General features: G+C 41.9%; 1 protein-coding gene across 1 annotated transcript in view; it reads right to left on the bottom strand.

Moving 5' to 3' along the window:
* Positions 1 to 17,731, bottom strand: part of COL23A1 (collagen type XXIII alpha 1 chain) — a 444,884-nt gene extending 427,153 nt beyond the window's left edge. The window contains exon 1 of the mRNA XM_027867027.1: positions 17,438 to 17,731. Within this exon, the coding sequence (XP_027722828.1) occupies positions 17,438 to 17,731 (294 nt within the window). The remainder of the gene's footprint in view (positions 1 to 17,437) is intronic.
* Positions 17,732 to 25,061: the final 7,330 nt, after the last annotated feature.

Raw genomic sequence — 25,061 nt, 5'->3', positions numbered from 1 at the left:
AAACCAGACTATGAGCTCCCTAGGTGGCAAGGACTCTTATCTTAAATGAATGGTGTTTCATGCGACTGCCATACCCCTTCCCCATCTCACCACCCTTTGCCTCCCCTTCACCTGTCCACCTCATCCATAGACTCAGTCCCTTTCTTAAACGCACTGGATGCAAATATGTTTTGCATGACTTCATATGTATAATGGGTATATTTCTTACCATCTCCATGGTGGTGGGGGGGAGGAATTTGTAACTGAAAATAAAAATAAAGATGAGGCACAGGCCCTATGCTGGATGGAGGAGGGTCAAGTCAGGCTTCCTAGAGGAGTTGGTATTAGAGCTGGGCCCAAAGGTAGGGGATTTCGATAATGTGGCTGCTCCCTTTACCCATCCCACACACTCTGCAGTTTAGGAGGCAAGTAAGCTTCATCAGTGTCTGGGGCTCCAAACAAACTCATCAGCTTGTAGTTATCTTCTGGGCACAAGCTCTTAGCACTCAGATGAGCTGGGCCTCAGACCCACCCTGGAGTCGGTCAGTCACTTAGTCAGATTACATTATTAAGCACTTTCTATGTGTCAGGCAGGATGCTAAGAGCTGGGGATAGAAAAAAAGGGCAAAAAACAGTCCCTGCTCTCAAGAAACACAGGCCTCAGAACACAGACCCATTCAGAGCCCTTCCTAATCTAGCCCTTCCTACCTTTCCAGTCTTCTTACACCTCACTCCCTAACACAGTCTCTTAGATCTAGTGACACTGGCCGCTCCTGGCTATTCCTCAAACAAGACACTCCATTTCTCAGCTCTGGGCATTTTCTCTGGCTGTCCCCCATTCCTGGAATGCTCTCCCTTCTCTGGCTTCCTTTGGGTCCCAACTAAAATCCTACCTTCTACAGGATACCTACCTTAACCTCTCTTAATTCCAGTGCTTTACCTCTTTTAATTATTTCCTATTTATCCTGCATATAGCTTGCTTAGTATATATTTGTTGGCATGTTTTAGACTGCGAGCTCCTTAAGGGACTATCTTTTCCTGCCTTTTGTATCACCATTGCTTAGCACAGTGCCTGGCACATAGTAGGCACTGGGGGCACAGTGGATAGAGCACCTGGGCCTGGAGTTAGGGAGACCTGAATTCAAATCCAGTCTCAGACACTTACTATCTGTACAACCCTGGGGAAGTCACTTAACTCTGTTTGTCTCAGTTTCCTCATCTGTAAAATGAGCTAGAAATGGAAAAGGCAAACCACTCCTGTAACTTTGCCAAGAAAATCCCCAAAGGGGTCATCAAGAGTTGGACACAGCTACAATGACTGAACAACAACAGCAACAAAAATTGATTGATTGACTCACATCTGGTCAGCCATTGGTTTCACCTTGGCCTCAGCCCTACCCGGAATAGCAGCAGACCTTCCTCCCCCACACCCCCTCCTCCACAATCCACATCCCAAACCAGCTACCAGGAACTTCTAAGTGAATTCTTGGGTTGGTCTCAGAGAAATCCTTTATTCACACTAACCCACGACTTCCACTCTACAAACTAACTGAAGATGCTGAAGAGATGCATGTCACATTTTTTCTATTATATTCCCAGATTCTAAAACAGATTTTATGTGTCTTTTAAAAAATAATAATCATCTAGCTTTACCGTTTGAGGTCACACAATTCCTTTTGGAAGGAAGTGCTCCACACTACAATGTCTGAGTAAGCAATTTCTTATTTAACCAAAGAATTTGCTGCTAAAGTAATGAATCGTCTCTAGCCATCACTATCACATCGGGGCTACCCTGCTAGGAAATGGCTTTATCAGGACTGATATGGAACACAAGCTCCCTCCCTGGCTTACCTCTCAGTTAAAAAAAATATTTTGTTTCAACTTAAACAGTCATTAACAGAGATATCATCAGCCAATTTGATGTGAGTTTTGTTTCTACTCCTCTTCTGCTTGACTCAGGCGCTGACTAGCAAAACTTGGAAGACATATTTAAATCCAAAACTCAATCCCACAATCTGTCTGATTAATTTTTTGTAAACATGATTGCAAAAGCTTCCTCTGATCAATGATGAAGCATCTCCTGACAGAGAGGTGATGGATTAATCTGCAGAATGAAACACCTGTTTGGGGTCATCTCCACTTTGGGAATTTGTTTTGCCTGATTATGCTTATTGGTTACCAGGGGTCTGTCTTACTTGGAGGGGGGGGCAGAGGGAGAAAAAATGCTTGATAATTGGAAAAAAATAAAAGAAATGCTTCCTCTCTTTTCCATACATCTATCCATGGATCTGGCCCTGTTCCTTCCAGCTGCAAACAATGTGGCCCTGAATTTCCATATGCAAACAAGACAGTGTTTCCCAAGAGCAAATACAGGCGGAACCTCTGAGAAAAACATCCAAAACTCTGGAAAAGGTCTTTTCCTAGAGTCTTCGGATCTGTACGTCTTTCAAAAGTGAAACAATGAGGGCCAGAAGCTTGAGCTTTCCCGGTGGAATCATTTCAGAATAAAAAAGGGATGGGTCAAGAGGAGACGGAAAGGATTCCTAAAAGGAACAATACTTTTAACTTACTTCTCAAAGACTTGAAAGCAGTTGTGTCTGTAGCAGAAGTGCCTGGCGTAATGTTATTATCTCTGGCTAAGACAAAAGTCATACATAAAAGATTGTATCCCAGCTCTGGGTGCTAGATAGAACTGCCCTCTTACTGCTCTTCAAGGCATCTGCTGTTTGATGCCTGAGCCCAGAAAGGCCAAGTGAGTTGCCCAAGGTGCCATGAGTAATAAATGGCAGAACCACGGCCTCTGCCTCTGTAACCAGTGCTCCTGCGGGTGTACCACACTGCCTTGGCTTTTCCCCTTCTGGCTTCAGTGACATTTTCTTGTTAGAAGAAGCCCCCTCTTTCCAGGGAGTTCCACTCCCCTAAGACTGGGCAGAAATAGCAATGGTTACTACTTCAAGAAGCATGGAAGCACCTGAGCACAGTCAACAATCTTTAAGCAGCAGTCACTTGGACTAACTGGAGAAGCCACAACCAGATCTTTGATCCAGATAACTCACATCAAGAAGGGACTGAAAGCCAGCCAGCGATCTAGATCTAGATCTCTCTCTCTCTCTCTCTGTCTCAGTCTCTCTCTCCTCTTTCTATCTCTCTCTCTGTCTCTTTCTCTTTCTCCCCCGCTCTCTCTGTCTGTCTCTCCTCTGTCTGTCTCTCTCTTTCTCCCCCCTCTGTCTCTGTCTCTCTCTCTGTCTCTCTGTCTCTCTCTGTCTCTCTGTCTCTGTCTCTCTCTCTGTCTCTCTCTCTCTCTCTCTCTCTCTCTCTTTCCCCATCTATCCATATATCCATTCATCTATCCATCCTCCTCTGGAGAGAAAGAGTTCTGAGATTTAAAAATAGGGACATCACCGATAGAAAACCAGGAGAAAAGTGACAGGTATGGAAACCAAGAAGTTTTCCCTACCAAATACACTTTTTGGGGTTAAAGTTCTAGCTCTAACCTACCTTCCCAACTTAATTCCACATAAAATGTATTCGATTAGGTCCTACCAGGGGACCTACTAATCCTACCAAACTTACAGGCTAGTCCCCTTTCTAGGTCTATCCTTTCTCACCTCCACACACCACATGCTATGTCCGCATCCCTAGAAAAGATTCTTTAACCATATCAGTCTTTTGGAATCTTTCAGTTCCTTCCTAGACCCAGAACAGAAGTCAACCTCACTCCATGAAAATTGCATTGACAGCTCGCCTTGCCCCAGATCCTAATACCCAATCTCACTCCATGCTACATATTTACCTCATTCTAATTCATAATATATTACATCTATTAGTCCTGTACTGGACTAAAAACTCAATGAGGGCAGAGTCCGTATCATTTTTCATATCTGTATCCCCAGCACTGAGCAAATGTATTGCATAACCTCAGAACCTCAGGGCTGGAAGGGCCCTCAGAGACTATCAGATACTATTACTGAGCGGTAATACCATCCACAACTTCCCCAAGGAGGCATCATCCAGTCACTGAGGGAGAGGGCAGAAACAGCACTCCACTTCAGAGGCAGGGGAAGAGATCACCTGAGAAGAGACCTGAAGGGTCTGACTCCAATTATCTACATTACCACTTTCCTAAGGGTTTTCCTGAACCCTAATGCTTTCCCTAGGAAGGTTGAGTGTGATGCTGTTTCAGTAAAAATAATCTGTGTCATTTTCCCATTGCTTTCTAAAAGCATTTTCCTTACGTAATGCTATGAGGCATGCAAGGTTTGGAAAAACCAAATTACTTGATCACACAGCCAGGGATGAAGTGGAATGAGATGGGTAGATGTAGAGTCAAAAGACCCAGGTTGGAAGCCTGGTTCTGTTACTTACTACCTAACAGTGGGGGCTGAATCAGGAATTGTGGAATTCAACTGAATCACATTCACAAATAGAAATATTTTCCTTGTTTAATAATTTTCTTGCACTGTGGAAACTGCTTCACCATTCTATGCACTTTTAATGATGGCAGGGCTTACCAGTGATTAAAGGTTCCACATCTTACTGGCCTTACAGCTGCTACAGGGGAATAAATATTTTCCAGGGATCTTGAGGTATAGGAAGAAGGTAGGAATGTGGAACCCAGCTCCCCTGAGTCTTGGGCAGGCCACCAGCGGGTTTCTGCTGGTCAGCTTTCTTACTGGGGCAATCTGATTTCATTCAAAGCCTATAGCTCCTTTGCCTTCAACTACCCCCCCCAAGTCATTGCCCACCTTCCACCCCCACGCCAAAGTGAAAGAATCCAAATATGTTTGAGAAAGGAACACCCCAGTAAGTGGTCGAGACTTTCTAAAAAGTCATAAGAAAACTTTTTTTTTTCCTTCCTTCTCTTTGTTGAATTTTGGAAGCTAAGGAGAGAGGAGAGAAAAGAGAGTGTGCCAAGGAGTAATTGGAAGGAAATTTTTTTTGGATTTAGAGCCAGGAAGTTAGGGGGTGTGGAGAGGGGGGAGAAAGACGAAGGGGAAGGGGGAACGCCGCTATTATTTATACTTCAGCTCACGCTGTGGCTTGGGCTTCAGAAATAGACGTCTTTATTAAAATGTATACAGTAGAGTAGTTCTGACAGATGACAAACTGCTGGGGGTGGGGAGCCCAGTTACACTCAGCTCAAAGTTATACTTTGTTTTAACATCTATAGGCAGGGGGTGGAGAAGGGAGACATCTGTATTTCACCCTCCTCTCCCAAAGAGCGTTTTCTGCTCCTCAGACTGATTAGTCTGGACAATGAAAGGCCAAGAGGCAACAATCGATCCATTGTCAAGGGGAGAATGTCCAGCTCTGTATGCAACAACTAAATATTGCTTTAATCCGCGCATTAAAATTTTTACTACAGTATGAAAATGACGCGCCACGGCTGCCGCTGAGGAGTGCCGGCTTTGTTCCCGGCTCGCCTCCCTCCAGGTACTAGCGCAGCAATGCCTGCCAGGGGAGGGCAGCCAGGGCCAGACAGCAGCGGAGCCTCGCTTGTGGTTTCCATTTTTTAACCCAGTCCCGGGAGGGTTTTGCTTTTGTTTATTTTTGGTGCAGATCTGTGATGCCTTTAAGGCAAAGGGCTTCTTCCTGGCAATGCAGATAGTCATTTATACATAGTTTTAGAGTTGCCTAAGCTTAAATGACTTGCCTAGAGTCACACAGCCAGTATGTGTCAGAGGCAGGATTTGAATCCAGGCCTTCCTAACTCTGAGTCTGACTCTCTAGCAGCCATGAGATGCTACCTCACGTTTAGTTTGTGTTCATCATCACACTCAGATGGCTCATTTTTATCCAGTGTTTTAGCACAGTGCCCAGGTCAGAGTAGGCATTTAGTAAATATTTATTGACTGACTGACTGTTTAGATTTGTCCATCTTCCTACAGCCCATAAGAGACTGGGTAATTAATGGTAACCCAAGTTCTCAGGCAGTTCTTAAAGGATCATAAGAGTATAGATAGGATTTAAGAGCTGGAAGAGATATTAAAGATCCAACCACCCCATCCCTCATTTTACAGAGGAGGAAATTGAGGCCCAGACATGTGAAGTTTCCTGCTGTGGTTAAACAGGTCATTATGTTGAAGAGCTGGAATGGGAATTAAAGTTTTCTGTTGGTTGAATCCTCAGCTGTGCTATGGTAGATTTCTGTGGAAAATACCCAATGGACCCACTCTGAGAACCTTAAAGCCTGGTTAGGGAAAGCACATTGAAAAGGGTGCCTAGGCTGGACCATACAGTACGAGGAACATTGCAGTGTAGCAGAAACACAGCTTTTGTTGTTGTTGTTTAGTCATTTTCAGTCCGATTCTCGTGATCCCATTTGGGGTTTTCTTGTCAATGGCACTGGAGTGGTTTGCCATTTCCTTCTCCAGCTCATTTTACAGATGAAGAAATTGAGGCAAACAGGGTTACACAGCTAGTGAGTGTCTGAGGTCACATTTGAACTCAGGTCTTCCTGACTCCACGCCCAGCACTCTATTCACTGTGTGACCTAGCTGCCTCTTTTGAAAGACCACTGAGACAATTTAATTCAATAAGTATTTATTAAGCTCCTACAATGTGCCAGCTCTACCACTGTGTGACCTTAGGAAAGTCACTTAACTTCTCATAGTCTCGGTAAAATGAGTTTTGTCTAATTGAGCTCTCAGGTCCCTTCCAGCTTCTACAGAAATTAATACAAGTAGCATACTTTCACCAAGAGATAATAAGGGAGGCGGAGGACTTATGTTAACATTGGCTACTGACACACCCTCTGTGTGACCTTGGGCAAATCATTTAACCTGCCAGAGTCTCAGTTTCCTTACCTGTGAAATGGGAGAAGGGGTAGAAAGTGTGGTAGAGGAATGGAATGGAATGGAATAGTGTTACTACAATGTAAGAAATGATGAATATAAAGAACAAAGAGAAACACTGGAAAATATTTGAACCAATGCAAACTGAAGTAAGCAGAATCAGGAAAGTAATATACCTAATGATCACAACAATGTAAATGGAAAGAATAACAATAAAGTCTTAATACTACATAATTAAATCAGCTTGGCCCCCCAAAGGCAGATGAGAAAATGCACCTCTCTCTCCTTTTTTAAAAGTGGAGGACTATGGGTACGGAATATTTAATATACTATCAGAATTGATTGACATATTGGTAGTTTTGCTGAACTGCTGTTTCCAACTCCCTTCTTTTTTTTTTCTTTTTTACTTTTTGTTACCAAAAAAAGTCTCTTTGAGAAAGGGAGAGATATATTTGGAAAAGGAGGTGATATAAAAACAAAAGATCAATTAAATTTTAATTTTAAAGTGAGCAGATTATACTAGATGACCTCTAAGCCCTTCCATCTCTAAATCTCTGGTTCTATAACTAAAACTTCACTAAATTGAGGTGATGATAGACAAGGAATTTTTTTAAAAACATAGACTCCTAATAAGTCTCACAGAAATAATAACCACAAGCATCACCTTCCATTTGGAGGGCAACAAGGGTATGTACATTGGGATAACTTGTCTATCTAGCAAAATCAGAGTTTGTGCTTATGCTGGTTAGACACAGTTTCTAGAATTCCACCTTCATTATAAACCAGTGCTATAAACAAAAATGAGAACTGACAAACTTTATGTTATCCAGATTCCTCTGTCCTCTGTTTCACAAAGTTTAAAGGTACAGCCCTTGACACCCATTCATATTAAATGCTTCGACAAGTCTTTCCTTCTGTTTGGAACTCAATTACTCCGTCTCATCTTGCTGTATTGGCAGCTTCCTCCAGTCAACATCTGAACAGTCACAATAGCAACTTCCCACACTCCACTAACCCCAGCACGGGGCTTTTCAGCTTCAGTTGGAGGACTGTGTACATTTCCCAACAAAAGGCATTCACTAAAGAATAGACAGTAAGAGAACTAACTGCCATTCTGAGGAACTGGTTTCCTGCCCATTGGGAGATACCCAAAAAGCGAGCCATTCAACCAGAAGCGCCATCTTTTCCTCAAGTATCCAGCCTGGAGGCCCCCAGGACCATCCTGTTTTAAAGGTTAATAACACCTCTTTCTTAGGGTTCTTGTGGAGAATCAAACAAAATGATGTATATAAGGTATGTTGCTAACTTGCAGTATAAATGTCCCACTATTATTACCATTAGTTTTCTCACTTTATTCAACAGAAACAATCCTGGAACAGTTCACTGTCTCAGTCTTTTACAATTAGTGTTCTATGGACACTATGTTCTATGGCACAAGTGGGTTTGTTTGTTTGACAGTTTAATGATAGAAGGTAAACTTGAGAGAAGGGACTGTTTTGTTTTGTGCTTGTATCTCCAGCACCTAGCCTTGTGCCTGGCACACAGTAGGTGCTTAATAAATGCCTGATGTTTAATTGATTGACTAAAAGCATTAAACTGTCAGCTCATCTTCTGTGGGATCATTGAAAGCATACTCAGCACAACTCTAGTAACAGAGAGTATGATGAGAATGATTCCTCTTTTCCTCATCCCATTCGTATACGATTTTGATTTCTTTGACTGAGTCTCTATATTTTGAGAGTTTTTCATTCTATGCATTTCAGAGTTGGCAAATATTTGCTAGGGTGACAGTCATTAAAAATGCTGTTCATAAGTTTTTATCAATCAACGTTTTATCTGGAAGATTGTGGGTAACAACAGTTCAGGCTTTGTTAATGCTCTGGTGCCAGGACAGTTGAAGGGTTGAGATGTCTGGGGTATTTTGAGCTGTAGTTGTAGGGTAGGGATTTAATGGCTGTCATTCCATGAAAGACGTCCAGTTTCTGATGTATGAATCTAGCCTCTAGGTCATGTCTTGTCAGTATTTTGCAGGTATGAAATTTTTTTAATGCTATTATTTTTTGTTGTTGATTCATTTCAGTCATGTCCAACTCTCTGTTGGCCCCATTTGGGGTTTTCTTGGCAAAAATACTAGAATGGCTTGCCATTTCCTTCTCCAGCTCATTTTACAGATAAGGAAATGGAAGCAAAAAAAGGTTAAGTGACTTGCCCAGAATCACACAGCTAGTAAGTACCTGAGGCCACATTTGAATTCAGGATTTCCTGACCCCAAGCCCAGCATTCTATGCATTGAGCCACTTAGCTGCCTCTATTATTATTATTATTATTATTAATTCTATTATTACTACTACTACAATTACTATTATTAGGGTCTGACTGCCAAAGCTTTGGCCACAACATTGAATTCAATTCAGCTGGCATTTAATATGTATCTGTGGTTCACAAAGCCCTAGGTTAGGGGCTGGTGAAACAAAGACCAGAAAAAGGATACAATTCCTGTCCTGGAGGACCTTACATTCTGCTAGACCATTGGACAAACAGATATAGATAAAAGAACACTGATTTGAGTGAGAGTCAGAAGCGCTGGACCCCAATCTTCCTCTGGTGCCTGCTCCTTGTGTGGCTTTGGGCAGTTATTTCACCAGCCTGGGCCTCACTTTCCTCATCTATAAGAAGAAGGAGTTGACCTAGGTGGCCTCTGAGATGCTGTCCAGTTCTAAATCTCTGACCTTCTGACCTCAGAATGTGAGGAAGGGTCACGACTGAGCTCTCCAGTGGCTGGCTGTGTTGGCTGGTTTTTCTTACCTGAGATGGAATGCCAGACTTGGAGTCAGGGAGAGCAGGGTTCAGATGCTACCCCTGACATTTTCTAGTTATGTGATCTCATCTAGAATCTGGCTATAGTAAAATGGGTACAGCACCAAGCTTCCGGGACTGTTGTGAGACTCAGATGATGTCAAATGCTTTGCAATCCTTTAACTATCCAGCTACTATTGTTATTACTTGTGACAAGGGGAGAGCAGGGTTAATCATGAAACTGATACATAAATGAAACTAAAAAATAATCAAATGTGCATCCCTAACAACCTTTTCCTTTCCTTTCGGGAAAACAGTATAGCCCAAATATTGGGGCTTCTAATTCAGAAAACCTGAGTTCAAATTCTGACTAGTTCACTTTCCAGCTGTATGAATTCTTCCTTTTCTTTGGGCCTCAGTTTCCTTTTCTGTAAAATGAGGTTGATCCAGATGGTTATAAGGGCCCTTCCAGCTCTGGCATTCTATATTTCTATTGTTCTTTGAAAAATCTACCTCCAGTTAAAAGTACTAACAACTCTCTGGGCTGAGAAGCTCTAGAAGTGTCCCCAGCAAGCGCAGTGCTTAGGGGAGGGTGTGGAAGAACAACCAGGAAGTCTTTCCAGCCCAAGCAATAGACTCTTCAGCCTCAGAAGGAAGAGTATCGGAGATGTATTTGCTAGAGGCCCTTTCACTGCCCAAACACCATTTCTGGCTTCTACCTCCAATAGAATTCAGACTTTAGAATGTCTCTTAAACAAAATTGTGGCTTTTTAACTCACATTATTCAAAAGCTAATTGTTACTCTTTTTCAATAAAAGGGAGACCAGATTAGAGATTATAATAGCTAGAGACAGACTTTAAACAGACTTACACTTAAGGAAAGACCAATTACCATCATCATAATTATTGTTTTTTACATTTGTATAGTGCTTTTAGAAATATAAAATGTTGTTCTCAAGATACTCCCAGGAGGTCAGTATTATTAACCCCATTTTATAGATGAGGAAACTGAGGCTAGGGGGAGATTAAGTGACTTGTTCAGGGTTGCATTGGTAATCCAATCAATGGCTCTATGAGCTCATTGATGTGTGTCCTCCCTCCAGGGGTTACTGGAACTGAGACTTCTCACTCTAAGACCATGCTTTACACTACACTATACTGCCCTTCGGCTATCAGAGAATTGAGAAGTGATTTTTGAATGAATGGACAGATGAATGAATGAGAGAATTGAATCAATAGTTCAAAAGGCCTCTAGAAGCTTTTGATCAGTTCTGAACCCTGTGCTGCTGGGTAAAGAGACAATGCCAAGCAATTAAAAAATCTTCAGGTAGACCATTTGCAACAGAAGCAAAAAATGAAGCTAAATAGCTATTGTGCTCTAAGAAATGATGAGCTGGTTGGCTTTAGAAAAACATGGAAAGACTTGCATGAAATAATGAAGAGTGAAACGAACAGAACCAAGAGAACATTGGATACAGTAACAGCAATACTGCTCGAAGAGTAACTGTGAATGACTAAGCTATTCTGAGTAACATGAATATTCAAATCAACTATGAAGGATTTATGAAGGAAGATGCTGTCTGTCTCCAGAGAAAGAACTGATATATAGAAGTATGTATTGTAAGGTTCCACACATATATAGCTATATCAAATGTTGGCCTTCTCTAATGTGGGGTTGAAAAGAAGGGGGAGAGATAACTAGAAACTCAAAATTTAACAACAATTCTTGAAGCCGTAATACACAGGGACCAGAGGAAATTAATTCAGAGGGAATGCAGTAACAGTGGTCAAAAACAGGCTTGAACACAATGGAATGTTAGTTTAGACATAAAAAGCAAGTGGAGAGATGGTTTCCCTTCTCTCTTCAAACTAAGACTGGCAATGACCAAGCCACATTCAGCGATCCATTAAATGATGGTGACTAGCCCCAACTTTCCTGGTCACGAGTCATCATCAGTGTGATGCAGCAAGCAAAAAAGCAAACTCAATCTGCACAAAATCATGAAATCGTCAAGTTGGAAGTCAGCAGCCATCCAGTCCAACCCATAAGAAAGGCATAACTTCCAGGAATAGGGAAGTGATGGTCCCACCACATTCCACCTGATTTTATCTGGAATATTGGGTTCAATTGTGGGAGCCACAGTTTAAGAAGGGTTAGCATAAGCTGAAGAGGGTCCAGAGAGGGGTAATCAGCATGGTGAAGGACCTTGGGTTTGATAAAGATAAAGATATCTGATAAAGATATATATGTGGAACCATGTAATACATACTTCTACATATCAATTCTTTCTCTGGAACTGGACAGCATCTTCCCTCATAAGTCCTTTGTAGTTGATTTGAATATTCATATTACTCAGAATAGCTTAGTCAATTACTCTTCAAACAATATTGCTGTTACTGTATCCAACGTTCTCTTGGTTCTGTTTATTTCACTCTTCATTATTTCATGCAAGTATCTCCATGTTTTTTCTAAGATCATCATTTCTTACAGCACAGTAGTATTCCATCACAATCATGTACCACAACTTGTTTAGCCATTCCCCAACTGATGGGTATCCCTTCAGTTTCCAGTTCCTTGCCACCCCACAAAGAGAGCTGCAGTAAATATTTTAGAACATATATGCTCTTTTCCTTTTTCCTCAATTACCTTGGGAAACAGACCTAGTAATGGTATTGCTGGCCAAAGAATATGCAGTTTTATAATTCTTTGGAGTCTTCAAGAATTCTAAGGACTGCCATGTGAAGGAGGGATTATACCTCCCCATCCTCTCTTAATTCTAGTGCCTTCCCTCTGTTAATTATTCCTGCTTACCCTGTATATAGCTTGCTCTGTATATATCTGTTTGCACATTGTCTCCCTCATCAGAATGCCAGCTCCTTGAGGGTAAGGACTGACTTTTGCCTCTTTTTGAATCTCTAGTACTTAGCACAGAACCTGGCACACAGGAAGTGTTTAATAAAGGTTGATTAACCTCCCAGGAGTAATGTAAAGACAGCACCTTGTGTTCCCAGGGATGAGTTGGAGCAGATGGACTAAAAGACGAAGGTCCTTTCCCACTCTCATATTTGGTGTTTCCTCTAACTGGTCTTAGTTTCAGCAGCCCTGAGCTTTCCTCCTCTTGTTTGATTCACAGTCTCTCTTACAGACTAAGAATACCTACTTTTTAGAAGTCATCTTGGAAACCAATGTTTGAAATCAGTTTAAAATAATACTACTAATTGTTTCCCATGTCTCTAGGGCCTTAGGGTTTACCAAGTGTTCTTATAACTCCCCTATGAGGTAGGTAGGGCAAGTATTATAAACCCTAAATCACAGATGAGGAAAGTGAGATCGAAAAGGTGAGCTAAGTACTTGCTCCAGGGTCCACTAGTTAGTGTATGAGCTTGGATTAGAGTCCACAATCTCCAACTCCTTCCATTATACCACACTGTGCCTCTTACATGGCTTCCACAGTTGTCTCCAAAATGCTTGGGAAAATAACATGTGACTGCATATGGCCCATGGCAGAGCATGTGTCCAGGAGCTGAGCAGACTAGGCAGGAGCTCTGAAAAATGGACCCATCTTGGATAAAGTATTCAACCTTAATTCATGTATCTTCTTGGATTTTTATCACCCTGTTGTTACATTAACGTAACATTACATTATTAAAACGTATGTTTCTAACTAAGAGAATCAGAAGATCTGGGTTCAAACTCTGCCTAGTCCAGATGTATGAATTTAAGGGGGGAAGAAATACAGAAGGGTACTAATGTTGACTGAGGGGCCTGTTTCTGCTATTAATTCATTTTGCAGCCTCTGGTAAGTCACATCTCTCAGGGCCTCAGTTTACTCATCTATTAAATAAGAGGGCTTGAATAAAGTTCAGCCAATCAATTAGTATTTATTAAGTGCCTAGGTGCCACGCACTGAGGATAGAGATATAAAAAGTAAGGCAATCCTTTCCCTCAAGGAGCTAACATCCCAGTAGATGGAAGTTCTCTGTAAAAACTCTTGGCTCCATGTCTGTGACAGGCTTATGAGATTAGAAATTTCTCCAAGACAAGGTCTTGGGAGTCAATGTTTTCTCTATCTTTACGCAGGTCTGGTTCAACCCAGAGGTGTCTCCATCCATAATTCCTGGCTGGCTTCTCAGAGATACCGGTGATCTCCACTCAGGATAAACATCACCCCTCAAATGCCCAGACCTTTTGACCCAGAGATTCCACTGCTAGTCACATACCCCAAGGAAGTCAAAGACAGTAAGAAAGGGTTCATCTACTCAAAAAATATGCAAAACAGCACGTTTGTGGTAGGAAAGAGCAAGAAACAATATAGGTAGCCATCAGCTAGGGGAATGAATCCAGGAGTGGGGAACCTTTGGCCTCCAGGCCACATGTGGGCCTCTAGGTCCTCAAGTGTGGCCCTTGGACTGAATCCAAACTTCACAAAACAAATCCCCCTTAATAAAAGGATTTCTCCTGTAAAACTTGGACTCAATCAACAGGCCGCATTTGAGGACCTAGAGGGTCACATGTGGCCTCAAGGCCATAGGTTCCCCACCCTGGCATAAGCTAATTATGACACATGAATGTAAATAGAATATTACTGTACCATAAGAAATTGTGAATATGAAGAACTTGGAAATGCATAAGATCACATATAACTGCATGCAAAATGAAGAAAGCAGAAACAAGAAAACAACGTACAGAATGACTATAATAATGCTAATAGAAAGAATAACCATTAAAAAAACACACACCAAACCTGAACGCTACTTAATTTTAATGGCCAAAGTTGGAATTTGAAAGGAGACATGAAAACATACTTCTCTCCCTACTTTGCAGAGGTGGGGGGTTAGGGGTATAGAAAATCGCATATACTGTCAGACTCTGTTGATATGTTGATTAGTTCTGCTGACCCCCCCCCCCCCCCGCTTTCTTTTTTATTCTGTTACAAGGAATGGCAAGGAAAAAGGATATAATTGGAAATGGAGGTGATATATAAACAATATATATTGATAAAAATTTCAACAAGTTTAAAAGATAGATAAATGTCACCCTTCCCCAGTTATTGCTACTCATACCTCCAGAAACCTGAGCAGTCAGGAAGGAAGAGCTCTGGCCTATGACCTCTACTTCTCAGTTCAACATCCCCAAGGATGGTCACTCTCAGACCTGAAACCGTTGGACTCCTCATTTTTATTTGCATCCCCAGTGCCTGATCCTGATCTTGGCAGATTCCCCTCTATCATTCTAAGCTCTTCTCCATCCCCTTCTCCCAGTACTTCCCTTATGAGCCTATGCTTTGGACTTTTCACTCATTCTTTCCTGTTCTTCCACTTCATCTTGTTCTAGCTTTCCATGTTGACCTTATAAAAGAATAAGGCAGCATCTTCTAGCCTTGAACCCCTTCCTGCCCTGTCCTTCTAAGAGCCCTCCCTTGTTAATCCCCAACCCTGGGTAACTCCCACCATCTGCCTTCTCCATTTCTTTTTCCAGGCTGCCACATTCTGCTAAAAGAAGTCACAAAATTGATTTGACCAGGTCCAGGCAAGTTCATGTCATCTAATTTGAGCTGGGTCCTCACGGCTACATTGCAATCCATCTCTGATTGACACCCCAGGACACTCACTCCAGCAGCTGTTCCAAACTATTTCCTCCTTCCTCAAGTTCCCAGCTGTACTCTCCTTCCCAAAGATACACATCATCTCCCCAAATTATGCCTTTGATCCCATGCCTTCTCTTGACTCCAAGACCTCTCATCCCCAATTTCTCTGTTCTCTACTGGTTCTTTCCTTTCTGTCTACAAATACACTTGGGTTAAAAAAAATTAATCCATAAAAAGTAGTATTACTACAGTGGGATGAGTAATGGATTTGGAGTCAAAGGCTCCAGGTTCTAAACCTACCTCTGACTCTTACCATAGGACCTTGGGAAAGTTACTTAACTTCCCTGGGCTTTGGTTTCCTCATCTGTAAAATGAGACCAAATGGCCTCTAAGGTCCCAATATATAAAATCCAATATTCATAGGATCCCAACCTTCATACAACTACCTAAATAATTTTCACAATGAACAGCTCTGACTATACTCATTTTACCTCTCTGTACAAAGACCTTCAGGATCTCTCTACTCCCCATAAGATAAAAGAGTAAAATTATCAGCCTAGCATTTAAGTCCTTCTACACTGGATTCAACCTGCCTTTCCAGTCTTTGTTGTTGGGTTCATGACTCCATTTGGGGTTTTCTTGGCAAAGATACTGGAGTGGTTTCCCATTTCCTTCTCTAGCACATTTTACAGATGAAGAAACTGAGGCAAACAGGGTTAAATGACTTGCCCAGGGTCACACAGCGAGTAAATGTCTGAGGACATATTTGAACTCAGAAAGATAAGTCTTCTCCACTCCAGGCCCTATACTCTATCCACTGGGCCACCTAGCTGCCCACTTTCCAGCCTTATTTCACAATGAACTCTCTCACTTTTTCTATGGTCCCACCTAACACAGACTCTTATCCTACCTTCTCCCCAACAGAGAGTTCACTTCTTCCACATGACCAGCTACTGAAAGTTTTCTGTTCTTCCAGCTTTCCCTAGTTCAGTTGTCATGTCCTCCAGGAAGCACTCTTTGATCCTACCTGTCCAGCTTTAGCCTTAAGCACTGCCTCTAGAGTCTAGACCAGGGGTGGGGAACCTGTAGCCTGGAGGCCACATGTGGCCCTCTAGGTCCTCAAGTGTGGCTCTTTGACTGAGTCCAAACTTCATAGAACACATCCCCTTAATAAAAGAATTTGTTCTGTAAAGCTTGGATTCAGTCAAAAGGCTGCACTCAAGGACCCTGGTGTAGACAAACCTAATAATTCTTTGCCCCTACACACCTGGAATTTTCTTGGCTTTGCACCCTTGTTCTAGATGTTTTCTGTGTCTAGAATGTCCTTTCTATCCTTCTTTGCCAACTGAATTCTTATGCATCCTTTAAAGCCCAATTAAAATACAGCCTCTTTTAGGAAATCTTCCTTAATTTCCAGGGAAATAACGTTGGGTCTTTTTTTTTTTTTTAAACATAGCACTTTGTTTTACATCTTCCTAATGTGCTGACCATGAAATACCTTACATAGAGCTACCTGTGTCTGAGTCTTAATTCCCCTAATAAACTGAAAGATCCAGGTTGGCAAGAACCCTTTCACCCGAACACTACCTAAACTCTAAAATTCTAGCGCTGGCCTTGCCCAGTGCTCTGCACACAGCAGGTGCTCAGTACTTGCTTGTTATACCTTTTTAAAACATCTCTCTCGAAGCCTAGCACTGTGTCTTCTTTAGGGTAGGTCTTGAATTCCCCAGCACTTCTCTCCTAATAGTGCCCAGCTCTTCACACACGTGAAGGTTTTTTCCTCCTTCCCCAGAGAAGGTGCTGCTGCTCCTGGGAGAGGTCAGTGCTCTTTCTACTCCTTCTACAATTGGGGCCAAGGAGGGGGCGCCGGACGACAGAAATGCTCGCTTCATTCTCACCGTGAGTGGGGATAGAGCCCGAGCCAGAACCCAGGCGTCTCACCTCCCCACTGCCCCTCGGGAGTCCATGGAACCTGTCCCTGCAGTGAGGGGGCTGACAGAGAGCACAGCTGGAAGACCTAGGTTCTAGTCTCGGTTCCCTGTATGCCCGTGGGGAAGTCAGTTTCCCCATTTACAAAATGCCCCACCAGACGACGGCCAAGATCCCATCCAGCTCTAAGATACCCTGGCTGATAGGGTCTAGACCCCGGCCCCAGGGCAGCCACAGGACACTAGACGCTCTCTCCTGCCCCCAGCAATCACTTCGCTGCTGGAAGCCCGCGTCCCACTCCCTCCCCCAGCGAGGAAGCTCCTGGTCCTCCCCGGGCCAAGCCGGACTCACCTCCTTCAGGAGCCGCTCCAGGTGGGGCTCGGCCCAGGAGATGAGCGCGCCGGGCGCCTCGGGGGTCACCCAGCCCGCACGCCGCTGCCGCTGCTGCTCCTCTTCGAGCGCGGACACCCTGCCCTGCAGTTCGGACGCCCGGGCGCTCAGCAGCAAGCAGGCGGCCACCGAGCCCAGGGACAGCAGCAGGCAGAGCGCGCTCAGCGCCAGCGCCGCTGCGCCGCCACCCCACGCGGGACACGCGGGAGTCCCCGCGGGGCTGCCTCTCCGGGCGCCTGGCTCCCACGCGCCCATCGAGCTGCGGGGACCGAGGGGACGGGACTCGGAGGCGGGCAGGCGGGAGGGCGGGGGCAGAGTCACTTAGTGTAGGCTCTGCTCCGGTGGGGCTCGCTGAGGGGGCACCCAAGGCGATGGAGATGGGACTAGGGGCTGAGGGTTAGCCTTGCAAGATTCCCCAAGCGCCCGGGTTTTCTGCCCTCACTGCTCGGACCTCCGGGAGCCGAGGAAAGAGCTGGGGCCCATCCGCTATCGCAGTGGAGAGTCACTGGGCTTTACAAGGGGACTCGCTACGCCCTCCCACCCAACTACTCAGCGGCCACTTTCGGCAGTTTCCTCTATGCAAATAAACCCTGCCCGAAAAGGAGCCCGGAACCACCCAGGGGAGGAGCGGCCGGGGCCGGGGCCGGGCCGCTGCGGGAAGGCTGGGCTGGCTCAGAGCGCGTTACCCCCCCATTTGCTCCCCTCTGCTCCCCTCCCTTCTGTTTCTCTCCCCATCCCCCTGCTCTCCCCCGCCTGGGTGCCTGGACCCGAAAGCTAAGAGCGTGAGGACTTCGGCTTCTGAGCTGGAGGAAAAGGCTTGGGGATTGCGCCGGGCTTCGGTGACTGCGAAAATACCGGGTAGATAAGCAGTGAGTTCCCCCCCACCCCCCAACCTCGAACCCCGTAGAAGAAACTGCGGGTGTATTCAGCCCACTACAGACACGAGTGTAAAGTCAAATCAGGTCTGTCATTCACCGGGCTCCTCCTCTGTCTCTCTTCAAGCTGGCTGGTTAAACTTTCTTTGCTGATGCAAAATTGTTCGCAATCACCTTCTTCCCTCAAACTCTATTCGAAATACAGTGGATAGAGGACTGTAGCGTCCCCTTGTGGTGATGGAAATGTGGCCCAGAAGATAAGACCAAAAGCGACAACGCTACGAAGTAAGACCTCTCTGGTAAGAAGGTAATCCAGATGACCCTTACGTAACGCTTTGTCTTTACAAAGCGGCTTGAGAACGTTATCATCTTTGGTCCTCACAACGATCTTCATGAAGCAAGTAGTGCAAGTGTCACAATTTTACACGTGAGGAAAAGGGGTCAAAGATTCTAAATGACTAGTTACAGAATTCCTGAGTAATTGAACTTGTCCCTCCTCCCTGAATCACACCACAAGGGTAGCTAGTTAACTACAGCTCTTTTGGGTAAGAATTTACGCCTCAAATCAAGACCCAGTTTTTTTTTAACGCAACTGATAATAATCTAATCATTAAATAGGCCCAATATGTAATGTTGCAATAAATATTCTAAGATCTCAGAACTGGAAGGTACCTTGAGATCCATCTGTTCAACCTACTCATTTTACAGAATTGAGGCCCAGAGAGGGGAAGTGATTTACTATGACTTACCAAAGATCAGGTTGACTGGATTAAGTACCTAGTTCCTCTGATTTCCTGCATTCCTTCCATTTGGTTCCAAATTTCTAAAATTGTTAACTTAAAATTATTCCAAATTTCATCTCTTTCATGTAACTCAGAGACCAGCCAACTTGAATTATTGAGTAGCCTGCATGTTTAATAAATATATACTTGGCTGACATTTATGTAATACTTTAAGCTTTTAAAAACTACAATTTTATAGCAACTGTGAAATATGTAGTACAAGCAATATTTAACAATTTAGAAAACCAAAGCTTAAAGATTAAAGCAGTGATTTGCCCTAGGTTACAACAGCTAGGTGGCACAGTGGATAGAACCTCAGGCTGGAGTCAAGAAGACTCATTTCCCTGAGTTCAAATCCTGCCTCAGACGATTACTAGCTGTGTGACCCTGGGCAAGTAACTTAACCCTGATGGTTTCGTCATCTGTAAAATGACCTGGAGAAGGAAATGGCAAACCACTCCAGTATCTCTACCACGAAAACCCCAAATGGGGTCATGAAAAGTCAGATACAACTGAACAACAACAAACGTAGGGAGCATGTTAACTTTAGAAACAGGTTTCCAGAAGGCACAATGGAAGAAGAGGACAGAATAGGATAGAGACTTGGAATGAGTAGAGCTGAAGTGAACTGGGATGAGAGAGAGGAGATATCAGGAAAAGGGAATCTAAGTAATCAGGACGCATGGGAATAAGGGGTTTAGGGACTTTACTAGAACAAGGAAGTATTTTTTGACTGGGGCTTCCACTCTTCAGTCCTGTGATGATGAGTTTATTTGCTCTCAAACAGCAAGAAAGGGACAATGGGCAAGGCACCTAGGAAATACCAAGAATCCTCATCAGCCTTGCTGAATTGAGTTCACTAGCTCCTTTGCCTCATTCCAAGCTGAAATACTGCAGTCAGAACATCCTGCACATGGAGCCCACACTTGGTTCCTAATCTTGTCTAGCATGAGGCTATTTCTTGAGGAGGTCATTATCAGTAAGAAGCCTAGTGCCTGGGTCCTACAGTTGGCTTTCTTGTATGATTCGGTGAGGCAGAGCAAAGTAGGTAGGGACTGTACACAGTGACAAACAGTCCTCGGGCTGCCACATCTAGTCCTAAGAAAGTGATGAGAAAGAGCTGCAACCTTGTGTTAGGTCTTAGGGCAGAGTAGCTGCCTGAGGACAATTAGTTCCCCATAAGGGAGCCTCCAAAGCCGGGACTGGATCCCTCAGTTTCAGTCATCAAGCACCTGTAGCAGGTTCCTGCAGGCAATATTTACTTTGTAGAGGTTTGTTTAATGGTAGGAAACAAACTTTATTGGTATCAAAATTTCTTTTATTTGAAGAATGACTATGAGATTCTGAGTGGTATGGTTGTGAGGTACACAAAATTGCACTTTAATAGTTGGGGACCAAGACAGAGATATGAAGGCAGCTTCATGTAGTTCAGAAAAAAAAGGGGGAGATTAACTAGGGTTATCTATAGTAGTTAGGAAAGAGTTCATGAAGGAGATATTGAATGTTGAAATGACTCAGCTAAGAGGGAAATCTAGGTGGGCTCCACATAAATGGGCATGGACTATTTAGGTCATCAAGAAGTGGGTAGTAAATCAAGATAGCTATACACATAGCCTTAAAAACCAGGCAATGGTATTTAGGATATGACTGTCTCGTACGTGAAGCTAGTCAGGGTTCATAGAACATGCTCCCTAGTGTATCAAGTTAAAAAGAAAAAAAGTAATCAGCAGTAAAATTAGATCTTCAGCATTCCTTAATGTTATTTAAAGATAGTCAAGAGAAGATGTGAGTTCATTTTTTGTCTTCACTGAATAGGCTAAGCAGTTAAATCAAGATGACTCAAACCCAAAGATAAAGTTTCATTTAAGCAGCAAAAAGAAAGGATGGAGCACAAGGCTATTTTATCCCATAAAAACTCTTCCATTAACTGAAATACTCTTCAAAGTACTAAAGAATCATTTGTCTAGAGTATTTCATACCTAAAATGGCTGTCTAATTTGATTATATTCTATTCACAAACCTATTAGGTATCTTCTTGATTTTGCAATTGTTTTATCCAAGGGTTGTCCAACTTCATGGTAGTAAATACTCAAATAGGGCCTCAGCATTTAGAGGGGACAGGAAGGCAATCCTGTAGAACTTGAGGTGACTCTGGGCATATCAAACTCTCACCTATCCTCCCTTTGCTGAAAATAACCCTTTGACACAAGGAGTAAAAACTATGTCTTGGTGGCCTGAGTGAAAATGTCAAGGAGACATTTTGTTTACGGTATCATTGGGGAAGCGGATGGAAGAACTGCCACACAACAGACAATGAGATTGGACCTACCAGTTAGGTAACTATGTCAGCTCAGAAGAACTATTTAAAATTGCAGAGCCTGGTGCCTGAAGGGGAATGGCTGTCATATTACAAATCAAATTACCTGAAAGATTCTAATTTTCACTTTTAAGACCTGAGCAACAATTTTAAAATACCTTAATGCTTACAAATTTAAAAACCATTTATCCAAAAATTTGTAAGAAAAATGTATTTTCCCCTTTATTATACCATTTCCTCATATTATAATCACCACTGAACATTTTATTTATAAGATCCATCTATAACCCTTTGCATAAATATTGTGGATTTCTTATAAGACTTTCACTAAATGCTATGAAAAACTTTAATACCGACAAAAAATTTCTTTCAGTCTTTTTAAGAAGTATTGTTTTGTTTCTATTGACTTGATAGTTTTAACTATCATATCCTACAACCTATCCCATACTCAATTATGGGATGGGAGAAGAGTAATAAAAAATTATATATTCCATATGCTAAGAACTCTAATACTAAATTGTAATACAGATTCAATAGCAAATAAATTATCAAGCTAGAGTCCATGAGTAATTCTGCAACCATAAGGAAACAATATTCAGGTTTACAAAGCATTGCCAATAATTAAAGAAATTTTCATAAAAAAAACCTAGGCTACCATTCTGTATTCATGTTATCTTATTCAGGTTCATCTTGAAATGATTGATTTTAAAAATTCTGTTACTGGTTGTTAATAACTATACTTCAACCTATGGTCTTCTAATCAAGGCTCATCATGGAAACTTACCCCTCAAATCATCTACTTGTGGATATATGCAATGTTTTCAGAGCTGAGACTGAGTTCCCCAATGATTCTTCTCACATGATCGCTAGGATTTTTCCTTTGAGACTCAATCCCAGTAGTCTTACTCAATTTTCTCTATACATCTCTACTGCTCCAACTGAAAATGTCTAAATTAGTATTAACTTTTTTTTTTTAACTTGGAAACTTTCTTGAGACAGACCTACACACCTCCCTACCTCCAAATTACTAAGGTTTGCAATAAGAAGTTAAACCAGCTACCCTGAACAAGATGCTTGGCAGGCAAAGCTGACAGGTCTACTGACAGGACTGATGACTGTTCATGAAAAAAGCAAATTTTATGTTTGGAAAAAAAGAAAACAACTGGCATGTTTTGTTAAAAGGGCAGGGAAGTCAAGCTTATCTGTGCTCAGAACCAGAAAGGAAACAAAAGACCTGAACAGCCAAAATAATCCTTACAGTTTACTAAAACCCACATAAAATGCCTTTCAGTCTATTTGCTCTTCCCTTACACATGTTGTTTTCCAGTCTATAGCAAATTGGAAACAGCTAATTGGAGCCATGGGAGAGAGGTCAGGTCTGGGAGTAATGGTGTGGTGGTTAAAGGGACACAGAGCAAAAAGTGACATCTGACAATAAAGAGGCAAAAAAACTACAGAAAGCAAACATCAAAACAGATTATCAGTCTACACAGGAACACTATGAAAGTGTCCTCCTCTTTGCCATACAAGCAAGCATAAGAGTGAACTGGGTAATGATGGTATGTTGAATATTTTTTATAGGCTAACTCTTACCATTATTCCTTAAAACCCTTCTGATTCATTCTATTTATGAAAAAGATGACTTCTCTCTGCCACGTACAAATCCCAAAGTTTAAAAGTACCCATATAAAGTTAAGAAAACCTCAAATCTCGTTATTTGTAAATGGTAAAATTCTTAATTAAATTGACCTGAAAAAATTCAAGCAAAACCCTACCATCTACATATGGTCTTTAATTCCACTCACTGTACTTAAATATTACTCCACGCCAAGTGCTGTTAATTACATCTGAAATGACTAGGCCCACAGGGCTTCAACTTCAGTGTTCGAAGTTTTGTGGGTTTAAAGTTAGCCATGATTTTTAAACCTAGTTTTCAGCCCTTTAATTATCTATGATTTTTTCCATAATTGCAACATTTAAAACCAAACAAAAAACCCAGGAAAGGGAATGAATGTTAGGAAAACAAATAAAAATATCTATACACATTATTTTGACTGTCAAAACTGAACAAATTTCTATAGAAAATTCATTTCTTTCCCAACATCAATAACAAGAAAGAGTCCTATTTTGAATTTAGATTTAAAAAATTCAGTTCTCAGTAATTTCATATACTCTAGCAAAAGAATGTTTAATGTCATTTCCTAAAGAATAGAATGTTGTAGATGAGTAATCAAATTTACTTCTATTGGTGGGCAAGTGTATCATGTACTGAGAGAAAATAAAAACAAAAGGGTAAATTAGCAAATGAGGAATTGCTTTAAAAATTTAAGACCATTTAAAAAAAGGAGTGACTCCAATTACTATCTATGTATTACTCAGGTTTCCTGACTTCTGGCTCATATCACTTTTAAACTGTTACCTACTATAAAAATAGACTAAAAACACATTAATACAAAGCTGCGAAATCCTAGTATCAACTTTTTGGTTAAAACCATCTATGATATTCTCTTATAATTAAATGAAAAAAAGTTCAATTACAGCTTGAGCACTTAAGCACATCTGCCTCTAAGTTGAGTAGAACAACGATCAGAATGCCAAAAATTTTTCCCTCACCCCGAACTCAGTAAAGACAAATATAGGTCCCAGTACACCTATTGAACCATTGCTGAATATTCATATGGCAGCTTTACCAGTCTAGAAAGCACCCTCCCTATAACCACCAGGTGAAACAGGTGTTACAAATATTATCCCAAATACAATTATTTTTTAGATGAGGAAAAGGAACCTCCCAGAGAATATGTGCTTTCCCCAAGTCATAAAACTAATAAATGGCAGAAAATGGACTTAAACCCAGGTTTCCAGACTCCCACTTCCAGTACCCTTTCTCCTTCACCATGCTACCTTGGCATACCCAAGTAAATAGTCAATTTTCAATTAGCTACTCTAATGTAAAGGTGGGTGTTTCAACTCGAGTTTCGTATTTGACAGTTTCTTCAATAACTCTGGAGAAGTTTAATTGTCACTAGCTTTGGTATACTTCCAGGAGATAATTATAACTTGTTTGTGTTTTCAATCTGCATCCTGAAACAAAAAGGCAGCTAATATGGTTTCCTATGGAGAAATTCTGTGATTTTTAATAGATTTAAGTGAAATCTGGTTTATGGATAGATGTTTTAAGTCTATATTTTACAGAATTTCTATTCCAGGAGTTAGGATGCTAATGAAATCCAGATAGTACAGCCTGCTCATTCTAGCCAATAATTTTATTATTCCCTGCCCCCTGTCCCCCCCGCCCCAGCACATACACTAAAAATTTTCCTATAACTGTTGAGAGGATAAAAACTAATTGCTTAGTTTCAAAAACTGAGATAGGCAGAAAAAAAGTAAAGAGCTTTGATTAATAATTAAAATTTTTTTTGTTTAAGACATTTTTATAGAACAGCCAAATTCTGTTTGGCACTTTGGTGCAATTTATAGAAGTAGTAAGCTGCTCTACATAAAAAAAGAAAAATGGTTAGGTTTTAAGAAACAGAAAGTTGCAATACTGGAAAATTAAATTATCTAGATTTTACTATTTCTTACCATTCTAAAAAACTTCATGAAGTATACAT

The sequence above is a fragment of the Vombatus ursinus genome, unplaced genomic scaffold (assembly GCF_900497805.2).
Source record: "Vombatus ursinus unplaced genomic scaffold, bare-nosed wombat genome assembly UNPS02014785.1, whole genome shotgun sequence".
NCBI lineage: Eukaryota > Metazoa > Chordata > Mammalia > Diprotodontia > Vombatidae > Vombatus > Vombatus ursinus.
The sequence above is the reverse complement of the archived record's forward strand: the minus strand, read 5'-3'. Positions and strand labels throughout refer to the sequence as shown.